Genomic DNA, 27,928 nt, shown 5'->3' on the forward strand with positions numbered 1-27,928 from the left:
GAAACCTCAGTGAAATCACTGCAAGTGAAACCACCAATACCGAGGGAGGGGGGATCCATGCTGTGAGCTGAAACCAACCAGAAGAGCAGGATACAGCTTTTTGGGGGGAAATGCTGATTTAAGGACCAAAGATGAATTTGGAAATCCGTGGGGGGAGGACTCAGCACTCTCCCATCGATAACTAAAAGCAAAACCCACTGAAAGCGATAGGGTTGCTGAAGAGGCGCGTGATGCATCTCCCGCAGGAGTCTCCGCAGCGGACAAATTTAAGGCCAAAAAGTGTTTTTTCCGGACTGCACGAAAGCCCCCAGGGGGCCGGGGGCGGGGAAAGGGGCCCCGCGGGGCGGACGCAGGCCCCGGCCCGAGCCCCGGCCCCTCCTCGCCGGGCGCTGCCCGCCTGACGCCTCCCTCGGCCGGGCGGCCATGGCGGCGGGGCGGCGGCGCTGAACGGCGCGGCCATGGCGGGTCCCGGCGCGGCCCCTCCGCGCCTGGCGCTGGCTCTCGCCGCTCTGGCAGCGCTGGCCGCCGTCAAGTACTACCGGGACGCTGAGGCAGCCCGGCAGCAGGTACCGGGGAGGGCGGGGGGGGCGGTGCTGAGGCCGCGCAGCCCCTCACGGCGGGAGGGAAGGAGGGTTGAAATGGCGGGCGGGCTTCATCGCGCCGCTGCCGCCGCCGTCGTGAGGGAGCGGCGGTGGCGGCCGCGGGGCCCCCGGGGGTGAGGAGGTGGCTGCTGAGCCGAGGGGAGCATCACACACCGGTGGCTGCTGGCGTCGCGGTGGCCGTGGCCAGGCTGAGGTGACCGTCAGGCGGCAGTGGCCAAAGGGGCTTCGAGTGGCCACTGGTTGAGGTGGCTGCCGGGCACCGGTGGCCACTGGCCGTAAGGTAGCTGGGCTGAGGTGGCCACAGGGTTTAGGTGGGTGCCGGGGGTTGAGGTGGCTACTGCTGGGCTGAGGTCACCACCAGGTATTGGTGGCCACTGAGGTGGAGGTGGCCATGGGGCTGAGATAGCTGCCACCCGGCTGAGGTTACTGCCATGCATTGGTAGCTGCTGGGTTGAGGTGGCTGTCACCAGGCTGAGGTGACCACAGAGGTGTGGTAGCTGCCACCAGTTTGTGGTAGCCACAGGGTACTGGTGGCCTCAGCCCTGAGGTGGCCACAGGGATTGTGGTGGCCACCACCAGGCACCAGCAGTGCCTGTGACTTCGAGGATAGCTGCTCCCTCCAGGAAAAGGAGGAAGAGCAGGAGCTCTTGACGTAACGCTTCACACCTCCTCTCGCCATGTCCTTCCTGCCTTATTCCCTGGAAAAGGCCCAGAACTCTCAGGTGGTTTTGGGTTTTTTCTTACTAGAAACTTACATTTTGTGTGCCCTGATTGATACTGGTTTTGGTTGTAATTTCTGTAACTCAAATGGCTGCTGCGTGCTTTGGAGAAAGCATGTTTCTGTTCAAGATCCTGCTTCCTGGGCTCTTTGCTTTGGCATCCTCTAAAAAGATTTGTGGAAAAGAATATTTCTTAATATTTCTGTAGTAAAAAGACAAGTGTTTTTAAAGGATGTCTCTCTTGTCTCTTCTTGCATTTCAAAAAGGGGGAAATGGCGCAAACCAGTTAAATAGAATTCTTCCACAGGGATAGAAGGGTCAGGACAGTCCTTCTGGCTGAGAGGACCCCAGCCCTGCCTGACAGAAAGCCAGGTCTCCGGGAGGTTTGTGTGTGAGGCTGTGACTGGGGGCTGCTGGAGAATACAAAATGTGAATAGACCAAGGAGTTGATTTTTCCTTCATCTTGCTTAAAACATACATCTTGTCCTTTCTATAGAGGTTTATTTAGCTTAAACAACTCACAAGCAGGTGGGAGAAGAAAACTCTTTGTAAAAACCACAACTTTTCTCCTCTACAGAGGCCAAGAAAGCTCAGTCTTACTCCTCCAGCACAAACAGGGAAAAATTTTATTTCTTATAATCCCAGATTAGAAAGAAAAAAGAGAAAATCCACAAGCTCTGGAGAGCTTTCTTTAACGTGAATGTTATCAGAAAGCAAAAGGCCAAGCCCTGACATCTGTCTCCCCTTTTAAACCCAGCTTTCATCATCCCTTTTGTCTGGTGCGTGCTCTGGAAAGCCATTGTTCCTCCCTGGCTGGGGTCTCCCAGGCCAGGCGGGTGCTCCCAGGGTGCCGGTGGGTCTGGCTGTGCCGAGGGGTTCATGAGCAGGAATGAGTGTTTCCGAAGCGAAACAGATCTGGATGTGTCCCGCGGGGCTGTGCAGAGCCATGTGCTGTCAGTGCTGCCTGGAGCTGGAGAAGTGGCTGCTTTGCCCTGCAGGGACAGGGCAGTGGCGTCCATGAGGAGGAGGCTGTGCTCAGCCGGCTGCTGCCACGTGCCTGCCCACAGAGCTGCTCTGTCTCTGGCCAGTTGCTGTTGTAGGAGGACATGGAGCTGTTGGAGCAAGTCCAGAGTTGGGCCACGAGGATGCTCAGGAGCTGGAGCACCTCCCGTATGGAGACAGGCTGAGAACATTGGGGCCGTTCAGCCTGGAGAAGAGAAGCTGTGTGGAGACCTCAGAGCAGCTTCCAGTGTCTGAAGGGGTCACAAGGATGCTGGGGAGGGACCTTCATCAGGGACTGGAGTGATAGGACAAGGGGTGATGGGTTCAGACTGAAACAGGGGAAGTTCAGGTTGGATATAAGGAAGAAGTTCTTCCCTGTGAGGGTGCTGAGGCGCTGGCACAGGGTGCCCAGAGAAGCTGTGGCTGCCTCATCCCTGGCAGTGCTCAAGGCCAGGTTGGACAGAGCCTTGGGCAACATGATCTAGTGTGAGGCATGCCTGCCCATGGCAGGGGTTTGGAACTAGATAATTTTCAGGTCCTTTCCAACCCAAACCATGAAACCCAACCCAAATTCCATGGTTCTATGGTAATTTTCTGATGGTTCTGCAGCTGATGGGGTTTTATTGCTTCGCCTGTGTGAAAGTGCAGGCTGAGGGGATGGGAAAGTGCTTTCAGTTCTTGCTTAGAGACTGATCTTTGGATGCTAACACCCAACACCAAGCGCTGATGTTCCCCCTTCACGTCCTGCTGTCTTAGATGCAGTCAGAGATGTTCTTCTCTGTGCATGGGGTGTAACTGGTTCTCCTTCTGCCTTCAGCCCTGTTAAGCACTGATCATCACTTTTTCCTGCAGCAGCAGGCAGTCTAACCAACTACAAACTTTGTTGCTCATTTGCTTCCCATCCCTTGAGGTCCTTGTCTGTGAAGTGCAAAAAGAAGATAGACTCTAAAAGATTCATCAGCAGGAAGTGGCTGATGTGCTGTGGAGAGGACTAGGAAATGGAGCGTCTTTTCAGAGCTCAGTACACATCCAGGACAGGCTCCCCTGCAGAGGAGAAGCCATCGTGCTCCGGGCATGCTTCCCTGCTCCAGGAGCCCACTCCCAGCGAGCGATCACATGCGCCCTTGTGAGGTTAATGCATTCCGTGCTGTGCACAAGCACGCTCTAGAGGTCAGAGGGATACTGAAGCCTGCTCCAAGGCTCCATGACATGACCCTGGCACCTGGCTGTTAGGGAAGGTGCTCAGGAAAATGTTGTTACCAATTTACAGGGCCAGGGATGGGCATCCCTGTTCATTTGGGGAACAAAGGCATATTTTTGGCCCCAGAAACATGGACAGGCCGGAGAGGATTGTTCCTGTATGTAGATAATCCTTCATTCCTTTTTATAAGCTGTGCACGCTCCCCTCCTTGTCTTTCCACAGCCATGTCTGCTTCCAGGTCTCTGGTTTGTATTCCAGGGTCTTTATTTCTGTCTGTCTCAGTCCTGAAACTGCCCTGGAAGGCTTTTAAGTGCTTTTGTTGCTTCAGTTGACAGGAGCAAAGCCTTCCAGGCTGCATTAGTGCTGCTTCAGGCTGGCAGGCAACAGATGGAGAATAAACTAGTTCAGGAGCTCTGGGGATGGTGGTGGTGCTGCAGGCAATAGAGAATAAACACCATTAAACAGCAGAATACAGAGTATTTATCCTGCAGCTTGAGGCTTTTACAGGGGTGGCAGGGGAAGCTGTCCCAAATGATGGGTCACAGGGGATGTGCTGCAGGCTGGCTGGCAGTGATGTGGCTTGTCTGACTTGCTTTATGTCTCTCTCTTCCTCTCACACCAACATGGAGCACTCTTACTCTGCCTGCAAGTTGTCCCTTTCCCTTCAGTGCTGAGTGCTGCAGAGCAGAAATGACCAGAAGCACCTAGAGCCTTTCTGGGGCTGCTCCAGGGGACACATTGTGTTTCAGTGGTGTTTTCCCCTGGATGACCTCCCTATGGACTTTGCAGAGGGAGAAACTGAGGCACAGCATGGCTGGGATCTTGCAGAAGGTTCTGGAGAAGCCCATGGGGTTTGTGGCTCCCCAGTGTATGGCTGACTGAGTAGGCAGGGGACAAAATGCTCCATCCAGCCCTGAAGGTGGAGTTTTGGAGGGGAGCCTGACTCGAGCAGGGAATTGTATGTGGCAGTGGATGTGTGGCATGGAGCTCAGCACGGGTGTAAGTTGCTTTCTGCAGTTACAAGGGCTCAGTTCATTTCCTTTGTGTTTTTGTGATGTGGATGGTCACGGCTTTGCCTTTGTTTCACTGCACATCAGTTAATCACAGAATCACCATCTCCATCCAGGTGCTCTCAGTATCTGCAGGTTTAGCGCTATCTGGAAAAAGTTGGCATTTTTTTCTGACAAAAGACTTTGAGGCTGACGCTGAGCAAATGATTCAGTTGGAATTACTCAGCCAGATGTAGTTTTAATATGCTCATGCCAGCAGTTCCTGGACACCAATCCCTATTGTAAATAGCACAAAATCCTGCCAAGGGGCGTTAATCTTTTGATTTAATGGCTGTGTTTGTGTGCTGGAGAGAATTTAAATGAACTCTGAAGCTGAGAGGGGCACGAGTGAATTTCTGCAAGAGGCTGGAATGAAATCTCACTTGCCTCTTCTTCCTGAACTAGGAGCTGGCGCTGAAGTCTTTGGGAAGTGAGGGGCTGTTTCTCTTTTCTTCTCTGGACACAAACAATGATCTGTACCTCAGTCCAGAAGAGTTCAAGCCGATAGCTGAGAAGCTGACAGGTAGGTGTCTGTCTGCCCCGCAGAGCTCCCTCTGCACAGTCCAAGCAAAAGCCACGGATAATGCACTGAACCGGTTTTATTCATGTCTTTATTTTTTCAGGGTGCTCTTTTGAGTCTTGTTTACATGAAGTGAGGCTGCTGAGCTTCACAAGGGTCTGAAAAGGCTTAAGCGCTAGACATACATCACTTCCACAAAGTAGAGGGTTTGTAAGACAGAAGATCCCATTGCTGGGCTAGCAAAGCACAGAAGTGACTTTGTCTAGAGCCTAAAGGGGATTTGGGCTGGGTGAGTGCAACAGATACAGGCAGATACAGCCCACGCAAGGCCAAAACTGTTAGTAAGTGGCAGCGTTTCATTCATACCCTGACTGAGGCATCTCTTCCAGGTAGCAGTTGTGAGAGATCCTGTTTGGAGACTCTGTCAGCCTGTATCTTGGTGGTGCCACACAAGAAACAGTGTGGTGATGATAACGTACAGTGCAGTCCCAATACAGTTGTTTGCTTGTGCTGTAATTCATTGGGTAAAGCATGTGTTCAGATCCCTCCAAGGTTAAATGAGACTGTCCAGCCAAGCTATGGGGTTTAGAGAGTTGTCCGCTGAAAGGAGAGCTCCCCTTTAGCTGGTTTCTGGGGTGTGCCTGAGTTCTGCTGCTGGATGGAGAGCTGGGAGACTCCCAGTATTCCTGGGTTTGCCAGGATGAATGTGTAATCACTTCACAATTGCTTACAAGCCGAGGAAAGGGAAACAGCTGCCTAAATTTCTGTTCCTTTGCCTAGGGGTTGCTCCCATCTCAGAATTTGAAGAGGAGGAGACGTCTGATACAAGCGGGGAGACATTGTCCATCGTGGCTAAATTCCAGCCTTTGGTCATGGAAACAATGACGAAGAGCAAAGACGGTTTCTTGGGAGTAGGTGTCATGCAGGATGTGTATGGCCACAAATTCTGGTATAAACACATGCAGAGGGCTGGTAACATCACCAGCAATAAGTGCTGGCATGGTAGGGTGGGGAGATAGTCTTGCTCAAGGCCATGGGATTTGCTTTGATGAGCAAACTGGCTGCTTTCTGCAGCAGTTCATTGTTCTCAGCACACTCAGTATCACTGTGCCCCAGTTAATCACCCTTCCTGGGAAGCTTGAAGCAGACGTTAGAGATGGATCTCCTGGAGCTAAGTCCAAAAGCTGTGGTATGTGGTACGTTCCCCTCTCTCCCGCTTCCTATTACTCACATGATTAAAAGTTGACAGAACTATTTGGTGGTAGTTGGGGTGGTGGAAAGAATTTAAACCATTATGATTCTTTTTCCCCTTCTCCAAAGCCTCCGTACAGCCATGAGCACGACTGCAGGATTGAAGAGGCCGGTTGAGGCTCTGACAGTATCTCTTGTTCACAGATTTCTCATGTTGCTCTGTCTGGGCTGAGGAACTGGACTGCCCCAGCAGCCCCTATGAGCATGCTGCTTGCCAGGCAGTTTAAAGCCTTTCTTCCTCCAAAGAATAAACTGGATCTTGGGGATCCGTGGTGGATAATTCCTAGTGAATTGAACATCTTCACTGGGTATCTTTCCAACAACAGATTTTACCCTCCGCCTCCCAAGGGCAAAGAGGTGAGATATGAAACTCAATTTCTATATACGTGAGAGGTAGTTTGTATAAACGTTGTGCCTTATAGCCCAGATGAATCCCAAGAATCCCTGGAAGTACAAGGCTATTGCATTCTGTCTCCCTGGACTTTTTAAGGGAGGAAAAAGGCTGCAGCTTATAGCCAGGAGCACTGTCTCCTGAATTGGAGGTAAAACTGAGAGCAGGCAAAAGTTCTGGGTGTCTGTCACGGCCAGATGAGGCTGACTTGAGTAACTCAGACTGGGATGATGGAAACATGCAAACGATGGGAAGAGCATAAAAAGCATGGAAATGGATTTAATTTTAAACCCAATCTCTTGCTTTAGCTCCTTGTTGTGTGATGAGGTAGGTCTCTCAGCTAATTTTTGTATCGTAGCAGTTCTCTTGCCTTTTTGATCTGGTGGGGAGCTGCTTTGGAGCTGCGGCTGACCTGCGGTGAAGGAACTGTTCTCATTTTTGCTCTCTTACATTTCTCTCTCTAGATCATCATCCACAGGCTCCTGAGCATGTTCCACCCGCGCCCCTTTGTGAAAACCCGCTTTGCTCCGCAGGGAGCTGTGGCCTGCATCCAGGCCATCAGCACCTTCTACTACACCATCGCGTTCAGGTGAGGCCGTGGGCCCGGGGGTTAGAGGAAAGCTTCTGAATCTGTTCTGTATCTCAGGGGAGCAGAGAAGGCTGCTGTGAGCCTGTGGCAGAGAGTGTGTGTGTCACTGCATGTCGTGTTCCCAAGCAAGACCAGATGTGTCCTGGCTGGGAGGGAAGCAAAGCAGCTCGAGGAAGAGGGTGGTTCACAGCCAGCTGTTGCCCATGTGTGATGCGTTGCTGATTCCCCTGCTCCCAGAGCCCCTGGTGGGGCAGGGGCTGTTGCCCAGACGCAGGACATTGTTGTTGGTTTGGAGCTAGCCCTGGCTGAAAGGAGAGAGTCTGATTAGCAGGAGATGTGTTAGGTTGTGGTTAATCAGGGCACGGGAGTGCCTTTCCAAGGGGGAGAGTCTGGGAAATTGTTCCCTTGTTTTACTGGGAGTGTTACACCCAGCTTTTACTTGCCTGGTCGAGCTGGAAGGGGGGCTGAAGGGGTCTTAGGCTGTTCCGTGTTTCAAGGAATGAGCGTAATTCATCCTTCTTGGATGGAAACTTCTTGCCCAGTTCCAAAAGGCATCAATACCGGAGATGATCGTGACCCAGAGGATCTGCTCCAGTCTTTTATCACTGTGTGACATGAAAAGCTTTTTGAACTGAACCTCTCTGCCCCAATTTAGCTTCATAATTTCTGGTGCCTGGAGATACTTTTCCCTGCTGTCATCTTCTCTCCTCCCGGCACTGCAGCTGATGGCTCCTTTCTCATTTCAGGATCCACGCTGAGTTCCAGCTGAACGAGCCACCACACTTCCCCTTCTGGTTTTCCCCAGCCCAGTTCACAGGTTACATCATCCTGTCCAAGGATTCTTCCCATGTCCGAGAATTTAAGCTCTTTGTCCCTAACAGCAGGTACGGCTGTTTCTCTCTCTTTCTGGGTGCTGAGCAGACTTGAGGGTTGTATAAATGAGGCCCAGTGGAACACAGGGGCTCTGGGATCCTGTCCTGTGCAGGGCTTGGGGCTGTGCATGGGGGAGGGCTTGTGGGCTCTCTTTATGTGAAGGTACGAGTGCAGCAGCAGCCCTGTCCCTTGTGGTATGTGGGTATCCTGGCCTATGCAGGGCAGGCTGAGCTTTGGGCAGCCTCGTTCTACAGTTTGCTTATCTGCTTTCCCCACTCATCCTTCCCTGCCAGCAGTTATCACAGTCATCATGTCCTGTCCTCATCCTGTGTGTCTTATGTCCTCCATCATGCCTCCACTGCCCCAGAGATAGCAGCATCCTCTTTGTTAGCAGCACTGCTGTGAGCACTGCTCCTCTTTACTAGCAGTCCCCAGCTGGGGCAGGGATTCCTGCAATTGTCACATACCTGTTGCAGGCTGCAGAAGGCTCCTTGGGTGTCTGTGATGGATGAGCTCATGCTTTTCAGCCAAGTTCCTGGAAAATCTGAGTGAATTGAGCTCTGCTGTTGCTCGTAAAACTGGCAAATGCATCTCTAGCAGTTGCTGAGGATCCCTGACCCATTTCAGATTCAATCACCAGAAACTGTCCCTTGGTACTTGGAGAATGGGGAGGGATGAGCAGGGTGTGGGGAGCAGCCCCTGGCAATCCCAGTGCCTGGCTTAATGCACTGAAGTTGAGCAAAGCCTGATGCTCTTACTTCAGCATATTTTTTGCTTGGTGTTTTACAGGTTGAGGTTTTGCGTGCAAAGCTTTGCACTAGCTCATTCCTGCTCTCTGGCAAGCAGCTGGAAGTGTTTCAGGGGAAAGAAGCTTCAAATCTCTTTGCCCATGACAGCTGGAGTGAAAATTCTATTATAACATTACCCTGGCGACTCAACCCCTATGGCTCTGTCAGCACATTTCTTACAGCAAGCAGACACGTACATCTCTGCCAGCAACAACTTACAAAAGCCTTTTGCTTCCAAAAAGAAAACCAACCACTTTCAAAAGTTTAGCAGGCTCAGAATGTGCAAGTTGAGTGCTAGGAAGGAAGGGGCAGCAAAGTCAGCTCTCTCCTGTACTTTGGCAGTACTTAAAGGTGTGAGTGTGTTTGCCCAGAGCATTGAGCGGGTGCCTGGACCCTGATCCTGGGCTCTAGTGTTGCTGGTCTTATGCAGGGAACGCAGTGATCTCCAGGGGCTGTGGGCTTTAATGCTGACTCTGCAAGAGGAGCATTGGATGCTGTCATTTGTTTGGCATTTCCCATACACAGCCTTAGCCTTGGGTGACTCTGAACATCCCGGCTTCACCTTGCAGGTCTCTGAACGTTGATATGGAGTGGCTGTATGGAGCAAGTGAAAGCAGCAACATGGAGGTGGATATTGGATACCTGCCTCAGGTCTGTAGATGCTCTCAGTCCTCCATATGCATGCAGCAACTCAGCAGGGGTTTATGCTGCCATGGCCCTGAGCTGTGTAACCTCAGCTGTCCCTGTTCTTCAGAGCTTTCTCATGAACATTTCGATCTAACAGTATAATCTCTGTTGATCTGTGCGTGTCCTCTGCAGCTCTGTGGCTCCCTGTTACCAGTTGTTGTGGTATTTTAGTTTGCCCTTTGTGTGGGTTGAATCCTCCACACCTGGACATGTGTGCCTCTTTCCAGCTTTACAGAGTTATCTGAGATGAGGAGCTGAACCCAGGCCCTGAGCCCAGAGGGGTGTATGAACAACAGTGTGTCTGAATTTAGAAACTGCATGAGGTTATTCCTCTATTTTGTGGTAATCCCAGCTCTTGGGACAGGAAACATGAGTCAGGATTTTGAATGCCTGAATTTAACAGTCCCATTTGGTCTTAAACTAGATCCATGTTTCTTTTTAGTTGCCAAGAGCTGAGAAAACAGACTTACAAAATCATTTGAGTTGTCCCAGAGCAGTGACTGGGGGAAGCTCCTGAACAGCTTTTGTATTGCCCCATCTCGTGGTTGGCCACGGGTTGGGTAAGGGCTATGCTGGGGATATGAGCAAGAGCTTCAAACTAGCTCTATGGAGCCCAGTGGTTTGAAGGATCCAGTGTCCCACCATCAGAAGTCTCCACTGGGGAGGTGGGAACACGGAGTGAACAAGCCTCATGCAGTTGCCATCTAGAGAGCACAGTCAGACAGTAACTGAAGGAAATGATTTCCTGTTATTCCCCACTAATACACATTTGCAACTGGTGAAGTGCAGCTCCAGGAGGCAATAGATGGAGCTGTATCTTCATTGGAAACTGCACAGTCCTATCTTGCCTCTTCATCCTGTCCTGGAATACAGAAAAATGGGAATGGGATGTCTGCAATGTCCAGCTCAACCTGTTTGTTCTCCTGCAGATGGAGCTTGAATCGACTGGGCCTTCGATCCCCTCTGTGATCCATGATGAGAACGGAAATGTGATTGACAGCAGGGATCCCTCAGGGGAGCCCATCCACTTTGTGTTTGAAGAGATAACCTGGCAGCAGGAAATACCCTGGGAAGAGGCAGCCCAGAAACTGGAAGTGGCCATGTATCCATTTAAGAAGGTGAGGAGGGGGGACCGGGCTCTTCCATGGCATGTTTATTTGGGGCACATCATCTTCACTGGGATGTCCAGTCACCTCAAGGACCAGCAGAAACCAGAGGCCAGAACCTGATCAGCGTTCAGCAGTGTGAGGGTCTCCTCCCAGCCACTGTGTGTGTGACTGGATGGACTTCCAGTTTCCAGATGAGGGAGTGCAGCATCTCTGAAAGGCCGTTTGTGGTTGCACAACAGCACAGGCAGGAACAAAGCCTGATGTCGTGTGTCCTGGGCTTGTAAATGTGGGCTCATCCTTCCTTCCTGTTATCAGTAGCTGCCAATGTGATTTCTGAGAGAGGCAGCTTACAAATGCTTTTCCTCTGACATTACTTCTGCCACGTTCAGCTACCTTTGGACCAAGCTTTCCTTATCAGCAGAAAACACACAATCTGCCTGTGCCTCTGCATCCCGCAGTGAGACTCAAATTGATAGCATTGGGTGACCCAAACTATTTAACATGCCAGTAGCCTGTGGAGCAGATGGCTACTGCCTGTCACTGCTTCCTTGGCTGAAGGGACACGTTTCAATGGCTGCCTCCTTGTGTCTGAGCTTACAAATGTCCCTTTGAGCTGCCAAGATGTTAATAAAGTTCCCTTCATTTGAGTGATTGGAATAATCTCTGTGCAGGCTCCCTCACAGCCAGTTTTTAGGCCTTTTCAGTAAGGTTTTGTAATGAATGTCTCACGGCCACTTTCCCCAGGCTGCTGAGGGGAGTTTGCAGCCAGCCAGCTCACAGTTGTGCAGATGCTCTCTGCAGTGTGTGAAGATGGGGCTCTGCAGGTCCTGGTAACAGCCCACATGCTGTGAGGGGCTTGCTGTAATCTCACCAGAAGATGAAGTTGTTCTTGGGGACACCACCACAGTTGTTGTTTGCTTTAATCTGCAGGATCTACTGCAGGTTAAACTCTGTGTGCATCACTTGTGGGATATGACAGGTCTGGTTCCTTCAGGTCTGCTCGTATTTGAGATGGGTTGTTCTGTGTCTTGTTTCTCAAGCTGTCTTTTTGCCTCCAGGTCTCCTATCTTCCCTTCACACAAGCTTTTGAGAGAGCAAAAGCAGAAAAGAAGCTGGTGCACTCGATCCTGCTGTGGGGTGCCCTGGACGACCAGTCCTGCTGAGGTGAGGACAATCCCAGCGTGGCTGAAGGAATGATGTGCCTCATTCAGGCTCTGAGAAGAGCTCGAGGTCAGAGAGCTGGTCACGAGCCAGCAGTAAACATTGTGTTACTCGTTTTGGCTCTGAAGATGCTGAATAGAAAAGGGCTGGAAGTGGGGAATTATTGATCAGATCTTAGGTCCCCAGTGGCAGGATCAGATCTATTTGTGACAAGCCCTAGACCAACTCACCAATTCAGGTGCCTTTATCAAGGTGAAGGCATGGGTCTGGTCTTTCTCCTTTCTCTTTCCCTCTCAGTCTGCTTGGGTAGGGGCAGCATCTGCAGGGTGAAAGGGACTCTGCTTTCTGCTGTGTCCCTGACACTTGCACATGAAAAGCCAGAGCCAGATTTGGGCTTGGGATTGTCCTGATGCGTCACTGTTCACCCCCTGCACCTGAGAAAATGCCACACTGGGCAGAGTGATGGGTGCGACAGGGGTGGGTGTCTTTAGTCCTATCTGCCTTAAAACATGTAAGCATGTGTGGGCTCTGCTCGGTGTGAACAACACAAGGCACTTGGGGTTGATCCACAGGGCCCGATGCTTTCCTAAAGGCACCAGACCAGTCACCCTCTATGGCAAGCTTGTCCTGGTCCTTCTGTTACCTTGCAAGTGGCTGGAGCGAGGCCTCCCTGCCAGCAGCACACATGGGAAACAGTCAGCTTTGGAAATCTGTCACCCAGGGAGACAAAAGCCAGTGGGCTGGGTTGGGGGGAGCCCGAGCCAGCTGCCGCAGCAAGCAGAGCGGTGGCATCGTGGTGGCATCAAACATGGCACCAGTTAGCTCAGGAAACACAGCAAACCATTGTCTGCTTCTCCTGTGCCAGGTTCAGGGCGAACTCTCCGGGAGACCGTCCTGGAAAGTTCGCCCATCCTCAGCCTGTTGAACGAGAGCTTCATCAGCAGCTGGTCACTGGTGAAGGAGCTGGAAGAGCTGCAGGTGAGTGTCACATCCACCTTCTTTGCAGCTGGTGCTGGTGAATGCAGATGGTGCCTGGCACGAGGGGGGAGCTCACGCCTGTGCCAGGAGGGATTTCAGTTCCAAGCCCTCTCTGTCCTAGCGATCGCAGGGGCCAAGCAAGCACCAGATGGAGGCAGGTTAAGCAAATGGCACAAGGACTTCACTGTCATGGTGCCAGTTTTAAAAACTAAACCAGATGCTTCACTGTGAGATAGCTCTGCCCAAAGCTGTTCGTGCCATCAACAAGCTGACTTCTCTGTAACCCAGGGAGCAACCAAATACTGTGTGAACCCAGAGTCTCCTGATTGCACCTTTCCCCACTTGTGAGCCTGTTTCTGGGCCTGTGCTGTCAGCTGGGGTCAGTCATAGAGCTGGAGACTCTGGGAAAAGCTGGGATCAGGCTGCTGGTGTGCCTGGGAACTGCCAGTGATGGGTGATTTTGTTGTTTGGTGAGAATCTACAGCTGAAATGTGAGAGGGAGACTGAAAGAGTTTTGTAAAGCAGATGGTGTGACTAGAACCAGTTACCACTGTCCTGCAAAGCAGCTTTTTGGTCCTTCCCTTCCTCCTGTGTCCAGTGTACTCCTGCACTGTTCTGCTAGTTTTGGTGTATGCAAACATGTGTTTTTTTGGCTCTCTCCTTACAGAACAACAGAGAGAATGAGTTCTACAGCAAGCTGGCTGACCTGCACCTGGAGAAATACAACTTCCCTGTGGAGATGATCATCTGCCTCCCTAATGGCACGGTGGTACGTTGGTTACCCCTGCAGCTGAGCTTGGCTCTTCCCATTAGAGCGTGTTCTCTTCAGGGTTGTCTGCAGACCCTGGAGTGAGTGTCTGCTCCCGCAGCCATTCCCTGGCTCCTGAGCCTCGCTGGGGCCACAGTCTCTCACAGTGCTGAGCTCTCAGGAATGCTGTGGCAGACAGACAGCAACTCTACGAAAAAACCTGAAACAAATGTCTCTTTATACAGAGACAGAACAGTAGCAGCTCAGAGTGGGGGAACAATCAGACTTGAAACAAATGTCTGCCTGCGCCTCCTCACTGTCCCTGGTTGAAGTCAGTGACCTTTGGGAAGCCACTGTAGCTACTTCCTGCACCCACTGTCCCTTCTGCTCATGCTCTGCAGAAAACCTCTCCTCAGCACCTTCTAGCACATTTCCCTTTCTCTTCATTCCCCACGTTTGTCACAGCCATTAGCAAGTCCACACGCTTCAGCTCTGCCGTGCTTCCCAGCAGCCCCCCCACCTTGAGTTGGAAGAACAACAACAGTTCCTGACACTTGACAGTGCAGTGCTTTGTGTGTGTCAGCAGCTGGGCTGTCTGCAGTGGAGGATCCTGCCAAGGCTAATCTGATTGTGCCCACGCTTGCCAGATATTAGCTAGTGACACATGCAGTGACCTCCTGCTGTCTCTTTAGTGGCTCCCCTCCTGTGGAGGCTGTGGGCTGCTGAGTGGCCTCAGCTCAGTCGAAGGTGCTGTGGTCAGTGGCCACACATCCCCCTTTCCCACCTCTGGGAGGGAGTGGAAAGCACAAAGGCACGTGAAGCTCAGGAGCTGGTTTTGCAACTATGCTGCACCCAGCAGTGGCTCGGCTGGGCTGGCATCTCCCAGCCCTTGCTCAGAGCCAGGTTTTAGTCCTGTGTTTTTCTCAAATCACCTTCATCATCTTCTTAACCTAAGTGAGGGGTCAGCACTCTTGGTTGGGGGAAGAAGCAGACCGTTGTCTTTCCCCCATTGTTCTCTGACTGTAAAATGCAAACCCTGGATGCTGAATTGCAAAGGATTCGAGATTCTTTAGGAGTTGTTCCAGTCTTGTCATGTATGTCCTGGCTAGAGGCCAAGACAGCGGATGGGGAATTGTTCTGGCCCTTAAATTCTTCTCATCTGTTTTATTTCCCAGATTCACCATATTAATGCCAACTACTTCCTGGACATTACTTCTATGAAGCCTGAAGATGTTGAAAGTAGCATCTTTAGTTTCTCAGCCAATTTTGAAGACCCTTCAACTGCAACTTACCTCCAGTTCCTAAAGGAAGGACTGCAAAGAGCAAAGCCATACTTGCAGACCTAAAACCAAAGGCACCTGAATGCCCCACAGAGATGGACAAAGACTTCAGGGATTTACTCTGATTACAGAAATTCTTCCTTGTCTTTATGCCAGACATTGATGTTAAGATGCAGACCCAGGGCTGGGGCTTTGCTCTGGATGTTAGTTTGAGGCAGTTTCAAGTGATACCAGTTTACATAACCCCCCTTCTGAGGTCAGGCAGACTGTGACAGGAGTGAGAACACTTGAATCTATAACCATTCTCGGTGCATACTCCTTGGTTTGCCACCCACCCTCATGTTCTTCCAGCTCCTTTTCAGACTCTGAGGTGAAAGTCATGTACCAGCTCCACCACGTGTCACCCAGAAAGCCCTGACCTCAGGACTGGACTGTGAGTTGGATCCTGGAGAGCAGCACTGCCATTAGACCCAGCCCTTGTGGTGTGATGGTGCAGAACCCAGCACAGGTGGGAAGCTCCCTGCTGGTAGCCAGTGCCCTCCACACACACCTCCTGTCACGCACCAGCTCTTCACGCCAGCATTTATGGACAGCAGTGGCCACCACTGTGTGATGGGACTGTACTGCTCACGGGTAGATGTAAATGCAGGTGGAGCTGGAGCACGGGGCTCCGGCCTCCTCCCAGCACCGTGTGCTATGGTGGGAGGGTGGTCTTGTTTATTCAGGTTCTCTGCATCCAAGGGAGGTGCTGAGGGTGACAGAGTGGAATGGAGACTAGGGTGTTAGAGGTATGGTGCAGCTCAGAGGCATGGATTCGTCAGGGACTGGAGCAATAAGACAAGGGGTGATGGGTTTAAACTAAAACAGGGGAAGTTCAGGTTAGATAAAAGGAAGAAGTTCTTTACTGTGAGGGTGCTGAGGCCCCGGCACAGTCTGCCCAGAGACGTGATAAATGCCCCATCCCTGGCAGTGTTCAAGGCCAAGCTGGACAGAGCCTTGGTCGACATGGTCTAGTGTGAGGTGTCCATGCCCATGGCAGGGGGTTGGAACTGCTTGAGCTTAAGGTCCTTTCCAACCCAAACCATTCTATGATTAACAGGGGGGATCAGGGGCCAGAGCCCTGCAGGATGTGCATTCCAGGCTGTGGGACACAGCAGTGAGCAGTGCCCAGCCCCACTCCCAGCCCCCAGCTTTGGGAGCTTTGCTCTGCCCGTGTCTCGGAGGGCACTGGCGAAATGCTCTGTCCGTGTTTGATTTGAGCTTCCAAGTCCCACTGAATGAGGACATTCCCTTCAGGAACTGCCCCAAGAGCACTCACTAGCTCTTTAGAACTGAGCAGTTCTAAACGCCAGCAGTACTCGTGAGAATTCCAGGAGTTTTCCAAAGAAATGATTTGGACAGAAGGCCATTGTTGCTTACCTGTAACCACCCTGAGCAGTTGCTCCTGCCCTGTACCAATACCTTCTACAGAGTGAGCATAATCTGGAGAAGGAAAGGTTAAATGAAACAGGTTTCAAAGCCTGTTCCTATAGAGGTGAGGAGACAAAAGCATCTTCAGTAGATGGCTGCAAGCAGCCATGGCTGGGGATGCTTTTGATGCTCTCTTGAAGCACAGTTTTGTTGGACCAAATCGCACGGGGGGGGGAGAAGCCTTTGGGTGTTTTTTGGGTGGCTTTTTTTAGTTGGTTTTTTGTGCTGGGAGGAGCTCAGGGATGAGGATAACTCACCCTGCCTCAGCCCTCCTCTCTGTTTCTGTGACTGCAGAGCCGAGGTGGGCCTCTGAGCTGAACCAGTGTAGCTTCACTAATTGCTCCAGTGAGATGAATTCCCCCCGGGCTGTTTCTCAGTATCGGCATTATAACTATGCATTAGCTCTGCACTTTTACCCACTCCAGGGGGCTGCAGCACTGACAGGCTGGGATCGGGCAGCACTTTCGGCTGCAGACAGTGCCACAGCCCCCAGGCAGCATTTGAGACCGAGCTCCTGTCCCAATGGTGGCCTTGTCCTTTGAGAGGACTCTGGCCAAGAGGAGCGAGTGCCTCTGCCCCCCCGGCCCCGCGTCCATGTGCCCTCCTGGCTTCTACAGAGCTTCTCCTGAGGTCTTGTTGCTGCCCCTTTCCCGGCCTCTCGCTCGGGAGCTCCGGCCCTCGAAGCCGTGTCTGGCGCTTGTGCTCGGGGAAACGGAGGGTCCGTACCGTTTGTTTGCAGGAGGGGCCGGAGGGAGCAGCGGCTGCGCAGCCCGGGATGGCTCTTGTCTGTCGGGGCTCCGCAGGGCGAGGGGAGCCCGGGCGCTGCGGCGGGCCCCGGGCAGGGGCCGCTGATCCGCGCCGAGCTTCCCGTCTCTGTGTAACTCGAGCGAGTGTTCCCGGTGGTACCGGCGGAGGAGCCGCTGCCTCCGACCCTGCTGTGCTGTGTGACGCTCTGGCCTGAAACCCGCGGCGGGCCAGGGCCGATGTTTGCCAGCGAGGGGCGGCGGGCGCGGCGCGGTTCGGTGCCGGTCGGTGCTGTTACTCGTTAAACCCGTCCCACGACCTCGGCCTCCCGCAGTCCAGTCCTTGCTCCGCCGGGCGGGGGGCGTGCGGCGGGGGCGCCGGTCCCGCCCCTCACGGCGGGGCTGCTCCGCCCCGGGGCCCGGTGCATGCGCGGGCGGCGGCGGCGGCGGCGGAAGCGCGAGGGGCGGCTTCTGTTTCCGGGTGATGGCGGCGGAGGGGCCGGGAGCGCAGGTACCGGAGGGGTCCCGGGAGGGAGCGGGGCGGGCTCCGGCCCAGGGGCGGGGAGGGGGCACGGCCCGCAGCGAGTCACTTGTGTGTTGCAGTGAGCCGCGGCGGGAGCGGGGTAAGATGAGCCCGGCCCGCAGCACCCAGCGCTGAGCCCGCCCCGCGGCCGCCGCCAGCGCCGGAGATGGCAGCGGACTCCGTAAGTGAAGGGCGGGCGGGCGGGCAGTGGGCGCCGTGTGCGCAGCTCCAGCGGTGAAGGGGCTCGGTGGTGGGCTGAGCGCTAGAGCCGGGTTGGAGTCCAGTGCGGAGCCTTGTGCTGCTGCCTGTGATCACCGGATCACTGGTACAGGGGGCACTTCACCACCTGAATCCGGTTCAGAAGTACCCGGAGATCCCTCTGTCTGAAAACATCCCCCACGGCTGTTCCCATCGGCCGCGGTTCGGAGAGGCATTGCACAGGCTCATCACTTTGCTGTCAACAGTCACACAACAGTGCTGGTGGTATTGAAGAGCATGTGGAAGTGAGAGTTCCTTTTAAATAAGCTTTTCTCCTGGTTTCATTTGTCCCCTGGGCCCCTCCCGTGATGCCGGGTTTCCCCCTTTTGATCCCTTTTCATTTGCTGCTCGGTGTCTGTAACTGACTGCTTTTATTTTCCAGTCCTGAAAGTACTCCAGCCCTGTTTAAAATGCCCCTTAGGAACTGGTTTTACTTGTGTTCAACTGAAACAGAGTTTTATGGAATGAAGATCATAGTTATTAGCAAGTTCCCAATTCACATTATCAGTGAACAAATAAATCTCAGAGCTCCTGAGCTGATTTTACAGAACCATTTCCAATTTAACAAGGTTTTAAGAAGGGGAAGTGGCTTGAGATATTAATTCTATCACATGGATTCTTGTAGACGATCCCCATCTGGCAGAACAAACCCCATGGCTCAGCACGCAGCGTTGTCAGGAGAATCGGGTCAAACCTCCCTTTAAAGCCCTGTCCCAGAGCAACCTTTGAGGTAAGAACTCTTCAGGGATGTGGTGGTCTGGAGCAGGACGCGGCGCTGTCGTGTGATGCTGCTCGTGGCTGCAGAGCTGCACTCACCAAACTCATGGCAGGGTAGTTAATGTTCGGATCTTTTAATTTCTTTTTAATTCTTGTAAAGTGGTTGTTGGCAATTTGAAGAAGGTGCCTCCTCAAGTGCTGTCTGTGGGCTGGGTTAGCAAGCTAGAGGAGGCAGAAGTATGGAGCTGCTGAACCAGAGTTTGTTGTGTGACCTCCAACAAGCCACGTGCCCTCTGGGCCTGTGCTTCCAAAACAAACAGGGTTTCTGGAAGCACGTCACTGTTTGAGCTCAAGGGCAGCGCTGGGACTTGTAGCAGCACTGTGTTGCACGTGGGCCTTGGCAGCGTGCTCAGCTGTATCAAGTGTCCCTTCACTGCCTTGCAGCTCAGGCTTGGAGAGCACAGTAACATACCACACACCCAGGAGCCTGCAGGAGCCAACAGACGACGTCTCCCTCAGCCAAATGGTGTTGCTGGCACACATCAACACATGCAACTGCCAGCCTGAAACAGAGGAGAGGCTCTGACAACCAGTGCAGCACATCTGGGGCGGCTTTAGGAGACACGGTCACCGTCTCCTTAATGTAACTTTCTTCTCTTTAGGTTCTACGTAATGTCTCGGAGCTCTATTTAAATGATGTCCCTCCAGTCCCCACCTTGGCAGACATTGTGTGGATAGCAGCAGATGATGAAGAAACATACGCCAGAGTCAGGTGGGGTTCCTCTTTGTGTCTGCTGGTCCTTACTTCTGTATGCTGGTTTATTTCTCACAGCATAGCTCTGGCATTGATCAAATGACTGCAGCTTCCAGCCCTCTCAAGGTCTGATGTGGTGCCTGTTGAAAGACGTTTTTCCAAATGATGGAGATGGAGAAGAGATGGAGAAAAAACAAACTGGATGCTGGGAGGAATTCCTGTAGGAAGTGCTAAGAGCCTGTGTCATGCTATGTTTTATCTACTGACAGATCTGTATAGAGCAGCCCCCTTAATCTGTATTAGATTCTAGTTAGAAAGTTGGAAACTTTCTGGTTAGAAAGTTGAAGAGTTGAGTTCTCCTGGGGTTGAAATGTTCTGGCCCCAGGAGATTCGTGCTGGTCAGCTGAACTTTTGTACTTAAAGCAGGGCAATGGTAACAGGTATCTTGTGAAAGATAAACAGGCTTCGAAGTCAGAGCTAAAGTTAATCAGTAAGTGACATTTCCCACATGCACCCAGCACACTGTCTGGCATGGAGACGCTGCTACCAGGAGAGAACTGACTTGAAACTCTGTAAGCACACCCCAGCTTTTGTCCCTGTGTCCTCTCACCCGATCTTGTGCTGTGACTTCTGTAATCCTTGTAATTTTCTGTGGTTTCATGTTCCTTGTAGTGCAGAGAGCACATACAGTGTTACATACAGCACAGTGGCACAGTAATTCGTTGTGTTTAAGTCTTCTGCTGTCCTGAGGTGGAGGCAGAGCTTTCCTGCACTGTTGTCATGGAGGGGTCTGGACCTTGTAAATGATCAACGGGTTTTTGTCCTGTAGAAGTGACACTCGCCCGCTGAAGCACAAGTGGAAGCCGAGTCCCTTCACTGTTATACAGCGAAATGCTTCAGTCCCCAACCTGAGGAAGCAGGAGGAGAAGCTGCTCGCCTTGAAGAAACCTGGTTTACCAGCACTGAGCCGAACAACAGAGCTCCAGGATGAGCTGAGTCACCTTCGGAGTCAGATAGCTAAAATAGTCGCTGCAGAATCAGGTGGGAACATCATGCAATTTGGTTTGTTGAATGAGAAGGGCTGACTTAGTGAACCATGTTATTCCCCCACACTGATCAGACTTGCAGGTTGTTTCTCCAGCAGAGCTGTGGCTGCTGGTGCTGGGATGCCACCTTTGGTGTCAGCACAGCGCTAGTTCTGTGTTTAGATGTTTGCATTTGTTTCATTGGAGGATTGCAGCTTGTTTGTAAGAAATGACAAGTGCTGCTTTCTGAGTGCATTTGCTGTGGAGGCTGAGGCATCTCAAGTACCTCAATTCATAAAAACGTTTGGTTTATTCTTGCCATTCCTGCTCCAAGTTGGCCATGAGCACGAGGGGTATGTCTTGATTTGGGTAGGAGGGTGATGTTAGTGTTTGTTTCTGGTGCCATTTCTGTGGCAGAGAAGTGTTTGGGGAAAAGCCTGATTTATTTAGAGCTGAGCTGATTGATTTCTTTCTTTTAGTAAAATCATATGCAATTAAAAGCCATGTTTTAGCCATAAAGCTGACTGCGAAGAACGGCTTTTTCCTTTTTGTGTCTTTTCCTGTATACTCAGCTCTGAAAATACAATGATATTTGCTAAGATCCAAATCTAAGTGGTTCTGCAGGTCTTTGCTTTTACAGTGGCTGGTCCAGAGTGTGGAAACTGGTAAGACAGAAATCTCTTGGCATCTATTTATGAAGTATTCAGAGGCAGAGATGTTGCTCTCCCCCCTCAAAAACTACTGAACAGTTTTGCAAACTAAAGGAATTTAGTCGTTCTTGAGAACAGTTTTTCTGAAGAGCTGCATTTCTTTTCTTGCCAATAACCAAGGCAGCAGCTGTGTTGTTGCTGCTTCCCAGAGGAGAAAGAGCACCTCTAATTCTTCCCATTGCTTAAAAAAACACAAACAAACAAACAAACAAAAAACCCAATCAAACAGAAAAACAACCCAACAAGAAAAGGGGATCGTGCCACAGTTGAAATGATGCCAGGCAGGTTAACTCCTGTTTATGATGGATAATAGTGGCTGATGAAACCTGCCTTATCCTCCATCTGAAAGCAAGTGATGTTTTTAATTCCCAGATGGCTGCTTTGCCTGTATAGTGTGCAGAGACCAAACCTCTGGTGATCTCTGAAAGACACCTGGTTGCCTGATGATTGGAGCCCCAAGCTACAGCTTGCAGTTTTAACGACAGCTTATATTTAACCCAGCTATCCACGACCCATCAGTGCATGAAATAGAGTTGTGGTGGTTGATTTAGTTAAAATGCTGGTTTCTACATGGCAGATTTGGATTGGGGTTTTGTTCAGTTCAGTCAATGGACTCCAAGAATCTACTTGACATCAGTAATGTAGATGCTTAGGCCACCACACGAGAACGCACGGGATGCATTTAGCTGTGATGCAGAGTATGTATGAGGTGCTTCTGATCTGTGCACACACAGACAGCACCATCTCCTTGTGCTGGTGTTTCTTGTCATCTTTGCTCCTCTGACGGGACCTGGATCCTGGCACACCACTTGCCTCCACTGGTACAGTGGCACATGAGACTGAAGTCACTCTGGGTGTGAGGGAGATGCATTACCCTCTCCTCTGCAGGGAGCAAGCATAAAACAAGGCATCACAGATGTCCCCTGCAGAGAGGCTGCTTGTGTCCTCTTTCTTCTTTATGCGAGATCAGAGGAACAGCTGAATTGGAATAAAGAACAGGGGAAATTCTGTTTCTGAGTGTTGTCTTAGCTCTGCAGTTGCTCAAGCTGTGTGCTAGAAAAGTCCATTTTAATTCAAGGAGAGTAATAATGAGGAAAACTGGAGATCTGGATGGGAGAAAAATGATTTAATCATTTAATACCTTTCTCTCTCCCTCTCCGCTCAGCAGTGAGCCTGGCTGTTACCAGCTGAGGACAGTTCCTATTGACTTTGTGTCCTCTAAGTCAATAACAGGGAGCTGTGATGTAGGGTCCTGCTGTGACTTGTAATCTGATGAAGGAGATAACTGTTTAGCAGACTTATTTTGGAAAGATTGATGTCAAAAAAGAAATACTGTGCAATCTGCTTTGTTATAGACTGGTAGAGAAATCCCTGCATTGGAAAGTGATAACCATCTACAAGTTTGCTCTGAGGCCAAGGGCATTAGTGCTTTAAAGTACAGTTTGTTTTCAGTACAGGAAGGTTCTTTCACAGAGATGTCCACTAAATGCGTTTCTGGGGGTTTGGTTGTTTTCCCTTAATGTTTTAGACTGGAAATACCGAACTCATTTTCACTTAGCACTTGGAATTTATACAGCTGTTGGTACCCTCACTGTGTTTTAAAGTGTGAGCAAATCAATCCCATCGTCCCTGCAAAAACAGGGGGATGCTATTCTCAATTTACAGATGGTGATGGAAAGCAGAACAGGTCAAAATGCCTGCAGTGACAGAGTGAATCACTGTGACTGTCTAGTGCAAAATGCTGGAGCTCCTGAACCAGCTCCGCATTCTCAGCAGGCGGGATGGTTATGGGGGGAAGGAGTGTGAAAGGAACAGCAAGGCAAGAAGTTCTCATGGTGCTGAAGAAAAATAGGAGAAAAGTTAAAACAACTCAGAGCTACGTTCTGCCCCAGGCTCCCTCTGTGACCCTGAGCAGCAGCTCAATCTCTGTTCCTTAGCTGTAAAACCAGAAAAAATGAGCATGGCCTGACAGCAGGGATGGGGTGCAGCGGTGGAACTGGAGGGGTGATCCACTGGTGAGCACAATAGCAATAGAGATACATGGGGGGATTGGTGGGATGAAAGGTGTTGGAGGTCTTGTGTTGGAATGTGGTGTCCTAGGAAGCAGAGTGGACACGGAGGGGATCAGAGAATACGAGGACTTTGTTCTCTCATATCATGGGGGAGGCTGGCTGATGATACCTCTTGATTTATATTCTGTTGTTTGCCATGAGTTTATCTATCCACCTGTATTGTTTTCTTTTTCAGCTTCTGCTTCATTTACACCAGATTTACTATCTCCAGGAAGTTCAAATGCATCTTCTCCTTTACCTTGTTTCGGACCCTCTTTCCAGTCTACAACCTCCTTTGTCATTAGCGACATCACGGAGGAGGAGGCAGAGCTGGAGAGCCCCGAGCTCCCGTCCGTGTCCCTGCTCTGCTCTGCAGCCTCCGAGTGCTGTAAACCAGAGTCAAAGGACCCCGACGAGGAGGATTCTGTGTCTCTTTCCAAGGCCAGCAGTTTTGCAGACATGATGGGCATCCTCAAAGACATTCATAGGATGAAACAAAGCAAAGACTTGTAAGTGCTTCCTGAACACGCATGATTTTATCTTCTTTTCTTTTTTTCCTGCCTGTCCAATCACTGTAGAGGCTGGATGCTGCATTCCCTGCTCCTCGGTGCTGCTCTGTGAGTCACAGTGGGGAAGTTCCTCTTTATAGCAGAATGTGGTAGCACGTGTCTGGGTTTGGGGTTTTTTTAATGATGGCTTTACCTGCCCGGATAGAAAGCAGTGGAGGGGAACCTGCACCAATAAGCACAGTGTTTGCCTGTTCCAGCTTGTTTACCTGCACAAAAAAAGCCCAGATGAAAAGGATGTGCATCAGCAGCCTGCTTTGCTTGCAGTGCTTCCAGGGGCTGGTGCTTACACCATCCCGCAGGCCTCAGCAGCATCCCTGGAAGCTCAGCAGCTTTTTGTCACATACAGGAATTAACACATGGAGCTTCTCAGCTTTTGCATCTGGCCCAGCTTTGAGCTTTGGGCAGGGTTTTGCTTGTCTCATGATGAGTTTACACGCTGAGAATGCCTCAAGTGCCATGGCTGAGGCAAGGTTCTGCCCAGCTGATAGAGCAGCTTTAACATCAGCTCTGCTGCTTTTGCTTTGGTGTGAGATCACAGTGAGAAAGTTCAGTTCCCACATTTTTCAGCCTGAAGGTCTCTCCAGCCATGAGGTTGTGTCAGATTCCTGCATTGTGTGATGCCACAATTTCTTTGCCTAATTCAGTTCTCAGCACTGAAATAAAATGATGTAGTCAAAGGAGGGAAATGTCTTCAGCTTTCCTAAGTGATAAAGATTACTCAAGGCTTAAACACTCACTCGCTTTATACAAGTGCCTGTAGTCTCTCTTGGGGGTGAGTAGGACTCATGAACCACAGATGTGTTGCTCCTCTTCCTTCTCCCTGCCTGTTGCAAAGCAGTGCTTTGGGCATCCAGAAATGATTTTGAATTATTAGGCAAAGAGAGAGAATCTCCAGCAAAATCCTGGTGTGTGCTGGGACAGGGGTTGGGGTGATGCTTCACCTTCCCTGGGGGCCTGTAACTACCGTTGTAACGGGCATCCCCTGGCTCTGAGGACTTTAGAGGAGCTTACAGATGCTTCATGCTGTGCCATGGAGTGGTTTCAGTTTAAACATGTGTACCTCAAGGGCTGAGATGCACAGGGAACAACGTGATTCTCAATCTTGCAGTTGGTGCAGCCTGGTCTGTCAGCCTGCTCTGGAAGCAGACTTGGCAGGGTGAGAAAACTGCTGCCATCTGTGCCAGGTGAACAGGGAAATAATGTGCATTATTCAGGGGCAAAAAGCCCCTTGTACAGATCCAGGTCATGGTGGGGAAAGCCGAGGCATTTCTTACATGTGTGCCAGGGAGGTGGGGGGGAGAGGCTGTGAAAAGCAGGTGGCAGGGAACGCTCTGGTATGATGGGTCACAGTTTTACTTTGATTTCCTCAACAGTGTATGAGAACTAACAATGGAGGTGTTTGGCTTTGCTGTTACCCAGGGGCAGAAGCTGTGTGAATGAGTGGGAGGAAGACCTGGCTTGTGCTCGAAGAAAGGCTTTACCAGCAGCGTTGATGCTTTTTAGCATCTCAGGAGATGGGGGAGAGCAAAGATTTGGGTCTGGGGAATACTTGGAGGAGGGGGAAGCTGCCAGATCCCTCCTCACTGGGCATGGAGGGGACAAAAGGGCCCTTCTCCCCTTGTGACAGACCAGGGAGCCTGAGCTGGGTCACGCTGCTGCAACTGCCTTAAGAACACCTCAACACATGAGTTTGAGACTGTTCCTGCTGGAGCTGAACTGTTGTCCCCTCATCTGCTTCTCCACCTCAGCCTCTGACTTGCTTCCTACATGCAACAGTGACTTTTTAGGATATGGTTATTGTAGCTTAATGAAAGCTGTTTTGACAAATCAGAGGTAGTTGAAAAATTACCTTAAATAAATCCTAAAGCCCTGATGTTCATCACTTGATGAGCATTAATTCCTAGACCCCATCCCCTGGAGCTGATGCTGTGGTGTGAGCAGCCCTGTGCTCACTCTGTGACGTGCAGTTCTGCTCGTGTGAGTCTGTAGCACTTAAGGAGTGTGTGATCCTTTTAAGTAGATGAAGGTACCAAATAATGCTTAATGAGATAACTACACAGAGGCTTCTCTGATGCTCCTATTTAGGGCTTGGTACTTAAACACAACCCTGGAAGCTTCCGGAATGAGTGAGAAGCATCTGCAGAACAGTGCATGTTGCACAGAGGCAGGATGCTTTGGTAACAGAACACTACAGGAAAACGCATGTGCAGTGCTAAGTGGAGGGAAATGTGTACCAGCCCTCCTTTAAAATACATGTAGATACCCATCTTTAACTAGGAGAGCACCTATCCATTGTATAGCCAAATTCCTGAAAAAGAAAAAACCCTTCCAGGACTTCACCTCCAACACCACTTGCAGAGTCCTGTTGAGGATGTGTTGCTGTAATGAATGAATGAAGTTTTATTCCACTTACTTACTTGTTATTAACACAGTTGAATAAAAATTATAAAGAGCTTCGCTGCTGAGCTTTTCAGGATACCCCTTGATCCATAGAATGAGCTCCAGGTTTTCAAAGCCAGCAGGAAAGGGCTAAGTTTTAAATGCTTTTTGCATCTCCTCCACTTGCAGCAAGAGCTAATCATAGAATCATAGAATGGTTTGGGTTGGAAAGGACCTGAAGATCACCCAGTTCCAACCCCCTGCCATGGGCAGGGACACCTCACACTAGACCATATCACACAAGGCTCTGCCCAACCTGGCCTTGAACACTGCCAGGGATGGGGCAGCCACAGCTTCTCTGGGCACCCTGTGCCAGCGCCTCAGCACCCTCACAGGGAAGAACTTCTTCCTTATATCCAACCTGAACTTCCCCTGTTTTAGATTAAACCCATGACAAGGGCTGCAGAAAAATACTTAGAAGACTCTCAAGCCAGCGCTGTAACCCATGGGGTTGGCACTTCTCTTTGCTAACACACTGTGCTTTTGTCTTCCAAGCAGAAACCGAACGTCGCTGAAGGAGGAGGACCCGGCCGTTCTCATCGCAGAGGTTCTGAGAAGAAAATTCGCCCTGAAGGATGAAGATCTGGCCCTGAAAGAGAAGTGATGCTCCTGGCATTAAACTCTGCAAGCGTTACTGCTCCCAAAATCCTTTCCACAGTAGCTGCCTTCCTAAGGATGGAGCCTTTTGCCTCTTTTATTAGTGAGAAATGGTTTCTGCACTGGACACTGACTTAGGAAAGACCCTTTGGATTTGGTGTGTTTTCCATGTATTGTTTTATTTAAGAAAAAACTTTTTAAGAAGATGGAAATTCTTTTCCAGCTGTATTTTGATGTTGATTATTGCTGAGGATCTTCTAGAGTGAAACACATGCTGCTGGATGATGTTCTTCCCACCTACAGTTTTCCTTAGGTTCACATTAAGCATTAGCTTATAACGGCCTCGTTCCAGTATGACCAGTTACCATTTCCAGTATAAAGGAATGGCAAAGAGCCCGTTCTGTTGCTTGTTCTGAGCATGGTACAGAGCTACTGAGAATAAGCTACCCAACACTTCCAGGGCTTCAGTGTTTAGAGGTGGTTGAATGACAGCAGTAGAAGGTGTCCTCTGGGTACCTGTGTCTGCCCCATGGCAGGATGAACCCATGGGCAGTGATCAAAGCACTCGGTCCCGCCAAAGGGCCACGAGCTGGTTTTAGGCTGCCCTGGGTATTTCCAAGTAAGTTACCCCACAGCTGCATGACAGAATGGCCTTCATTTCTTGCCAGTAATTTAATGTTTCATTACTAGTCCTTGTATTCAGATAATGTACTTTATTTAGCATTCAGAAGGTCTATTTATTGCTAAGAACTGAGCACCCGCCACAAGAGCTGTCCCTGAGGAAGGGGACGAAGGAGCTCGGCATTGCCTGTGGCTACACTTCTCACTGACTGAAGAGCTTTCCTTCAGCTACACCTCCTCTGCAGTGTTCCTCATGGCTGTATTTAAATGATGGGGTTTTTTTTCCTTTATATAAAATCGAGCCTTAATAAGACAATGGCTGTCCTTGATATTATTAATGCACGTGTCCAAACATGTCAGTGGTGGCATTTGTATCTTGGGCAGGCTGGGGAGTGACATTTCAGCTGCTGCGGCCCAAGCCTTGGCTGGTGGTGCTGCAGATGAGCGCACACAGATGCCAAAGCCTTTGTTAATCCACCAGCCCTCAGCCCTGGAAAAATTAA

The 27,928-nt window shown here is 50.7% G+C and overlaps 2 protein-coding genes across 6 annotated transcripts; both read left to right on the forward strand.

Annotated features, from left to right (window-relative positions):
* The first annotated feature begins 340 nt into the window (after nt 1-340).
* SELENON (selenoprotein N) lies at nt 341-27,738 on the forward strand. Its single transcript, XM_030505179.1, has 18 exons — nt 341-566; nt 4,979-5,096; nt 5,874-6,004; nt 6,489-6,701; nt 7,200-7,324; nt 8,071-8,208; nt 9,555-9,636; nt 10,602-10,790; nt 11,840-11,945; nt 12,808-12,920; nt 13,588-13,689; nt 14,844-17,672; nt 17,765-18,187; nt 18,568-18,672; nt 19,322-19,431; nt 20,243-20,454; nt 23,396-23,708; nt 26,706-27,738. Exons 1-12 carry the CDS (start codon nt 459-461, stop codon nt 15,012-15,014), a joined length of 1,596 nt encoding a protein of 531 aa, XP_030361039.1. The 5' UTR covers nt 341-458; the 3' UTR covers nt 15,015-17,672; nt 17,765-18,187; nt 18,568-18,672; nt 19,322-19,431; nt 20,243-20,454; nt 23,396-23,708; nt 26,706-27,738.
* Nucleotides 15,357-27,738, forward strand: MTFR1L (mitochondrial fission regulator 1 like). 5 transcript variants are annotated; one of them, XM_030505192.1, is made up of 7 exons: nt 17,591-17,672; nt 17,765-17,865; nt 18,568-18,672; nt 19,322-19,431; nt 20,243-20,454; nt 23,396-23,708; nt 26,706-27,738. In XM_030505192.1, the coding sequence occupies exons 2-7, from the start codon at nt 17,851-17,853 to the stop codon at nt 26,809-26,811; spliced, it is 861 nt and encodes a 286-aa protein (XP_030361052.1). In that variant the 5' UTR covers nt 17,591-17,672; nt 17,765-17,850; the 3' UTR covers nt 26,812-27,738. The 5 variants fall into 5 exon arrangements, with proteins under 5 accessions (XP_030361049.1, XP_030361047.1, XP_030361048.1 ...); XM_030505190.1 differs by having other exon boundaries at nt 17,603-17,672; nt 26,703-27,738; XM_030505189.1 differs by lacking the exons at nt 17,591-17,672; nt 17,765-17,865 and adding an exon at nt 15,357-15,456 and having other exon boundaries at nt 26,703-27,738.
* Nucleotides 27,739-27,928: the final 190 nt, after the last annotated feature.

This window comes from Strigops habroptila, chromosome 12 (assembly GCF_004027225.2).
Source record: "Strigops habroptila isolate Jane chromosome 12, bStrHab1.2.pri, whole genome shotgun sequence".
Taxonomy (NCBI): domain Eukaryota; kingdom Metazoa; phylum Chordata; class Aves; order Psittaciformes; family Psittacidae; genus Strigops; species Strigops habroptila.

What these genes read in the sequence shown, in the direction of transcription:
- MTFR1L (XM_030505187.1), top strand. Translation starts at nt 17,646, where the DNA reads ATGGCGGCGGAGGGGCCGGGAGCGCAG. An exon ending in GTCCCAGAGCAACCTTTGAG is followed by an intron (nt 18,673 to 19,321) that starts GTAAGAACTCTT and finishes TCTTCTCTTTAG; the next exon opens with GTTCTACGTAATGTCTCGGA. An exon ending in ATGAAACAAAGCAAAGACTT is followed by an intron (nt 23,709 to 26,702) that starts GTAAGTGCTTCC and finishes TTGTCTTCCAAG; the next exon opens with CAGAAACCGAACGTCGCTGA.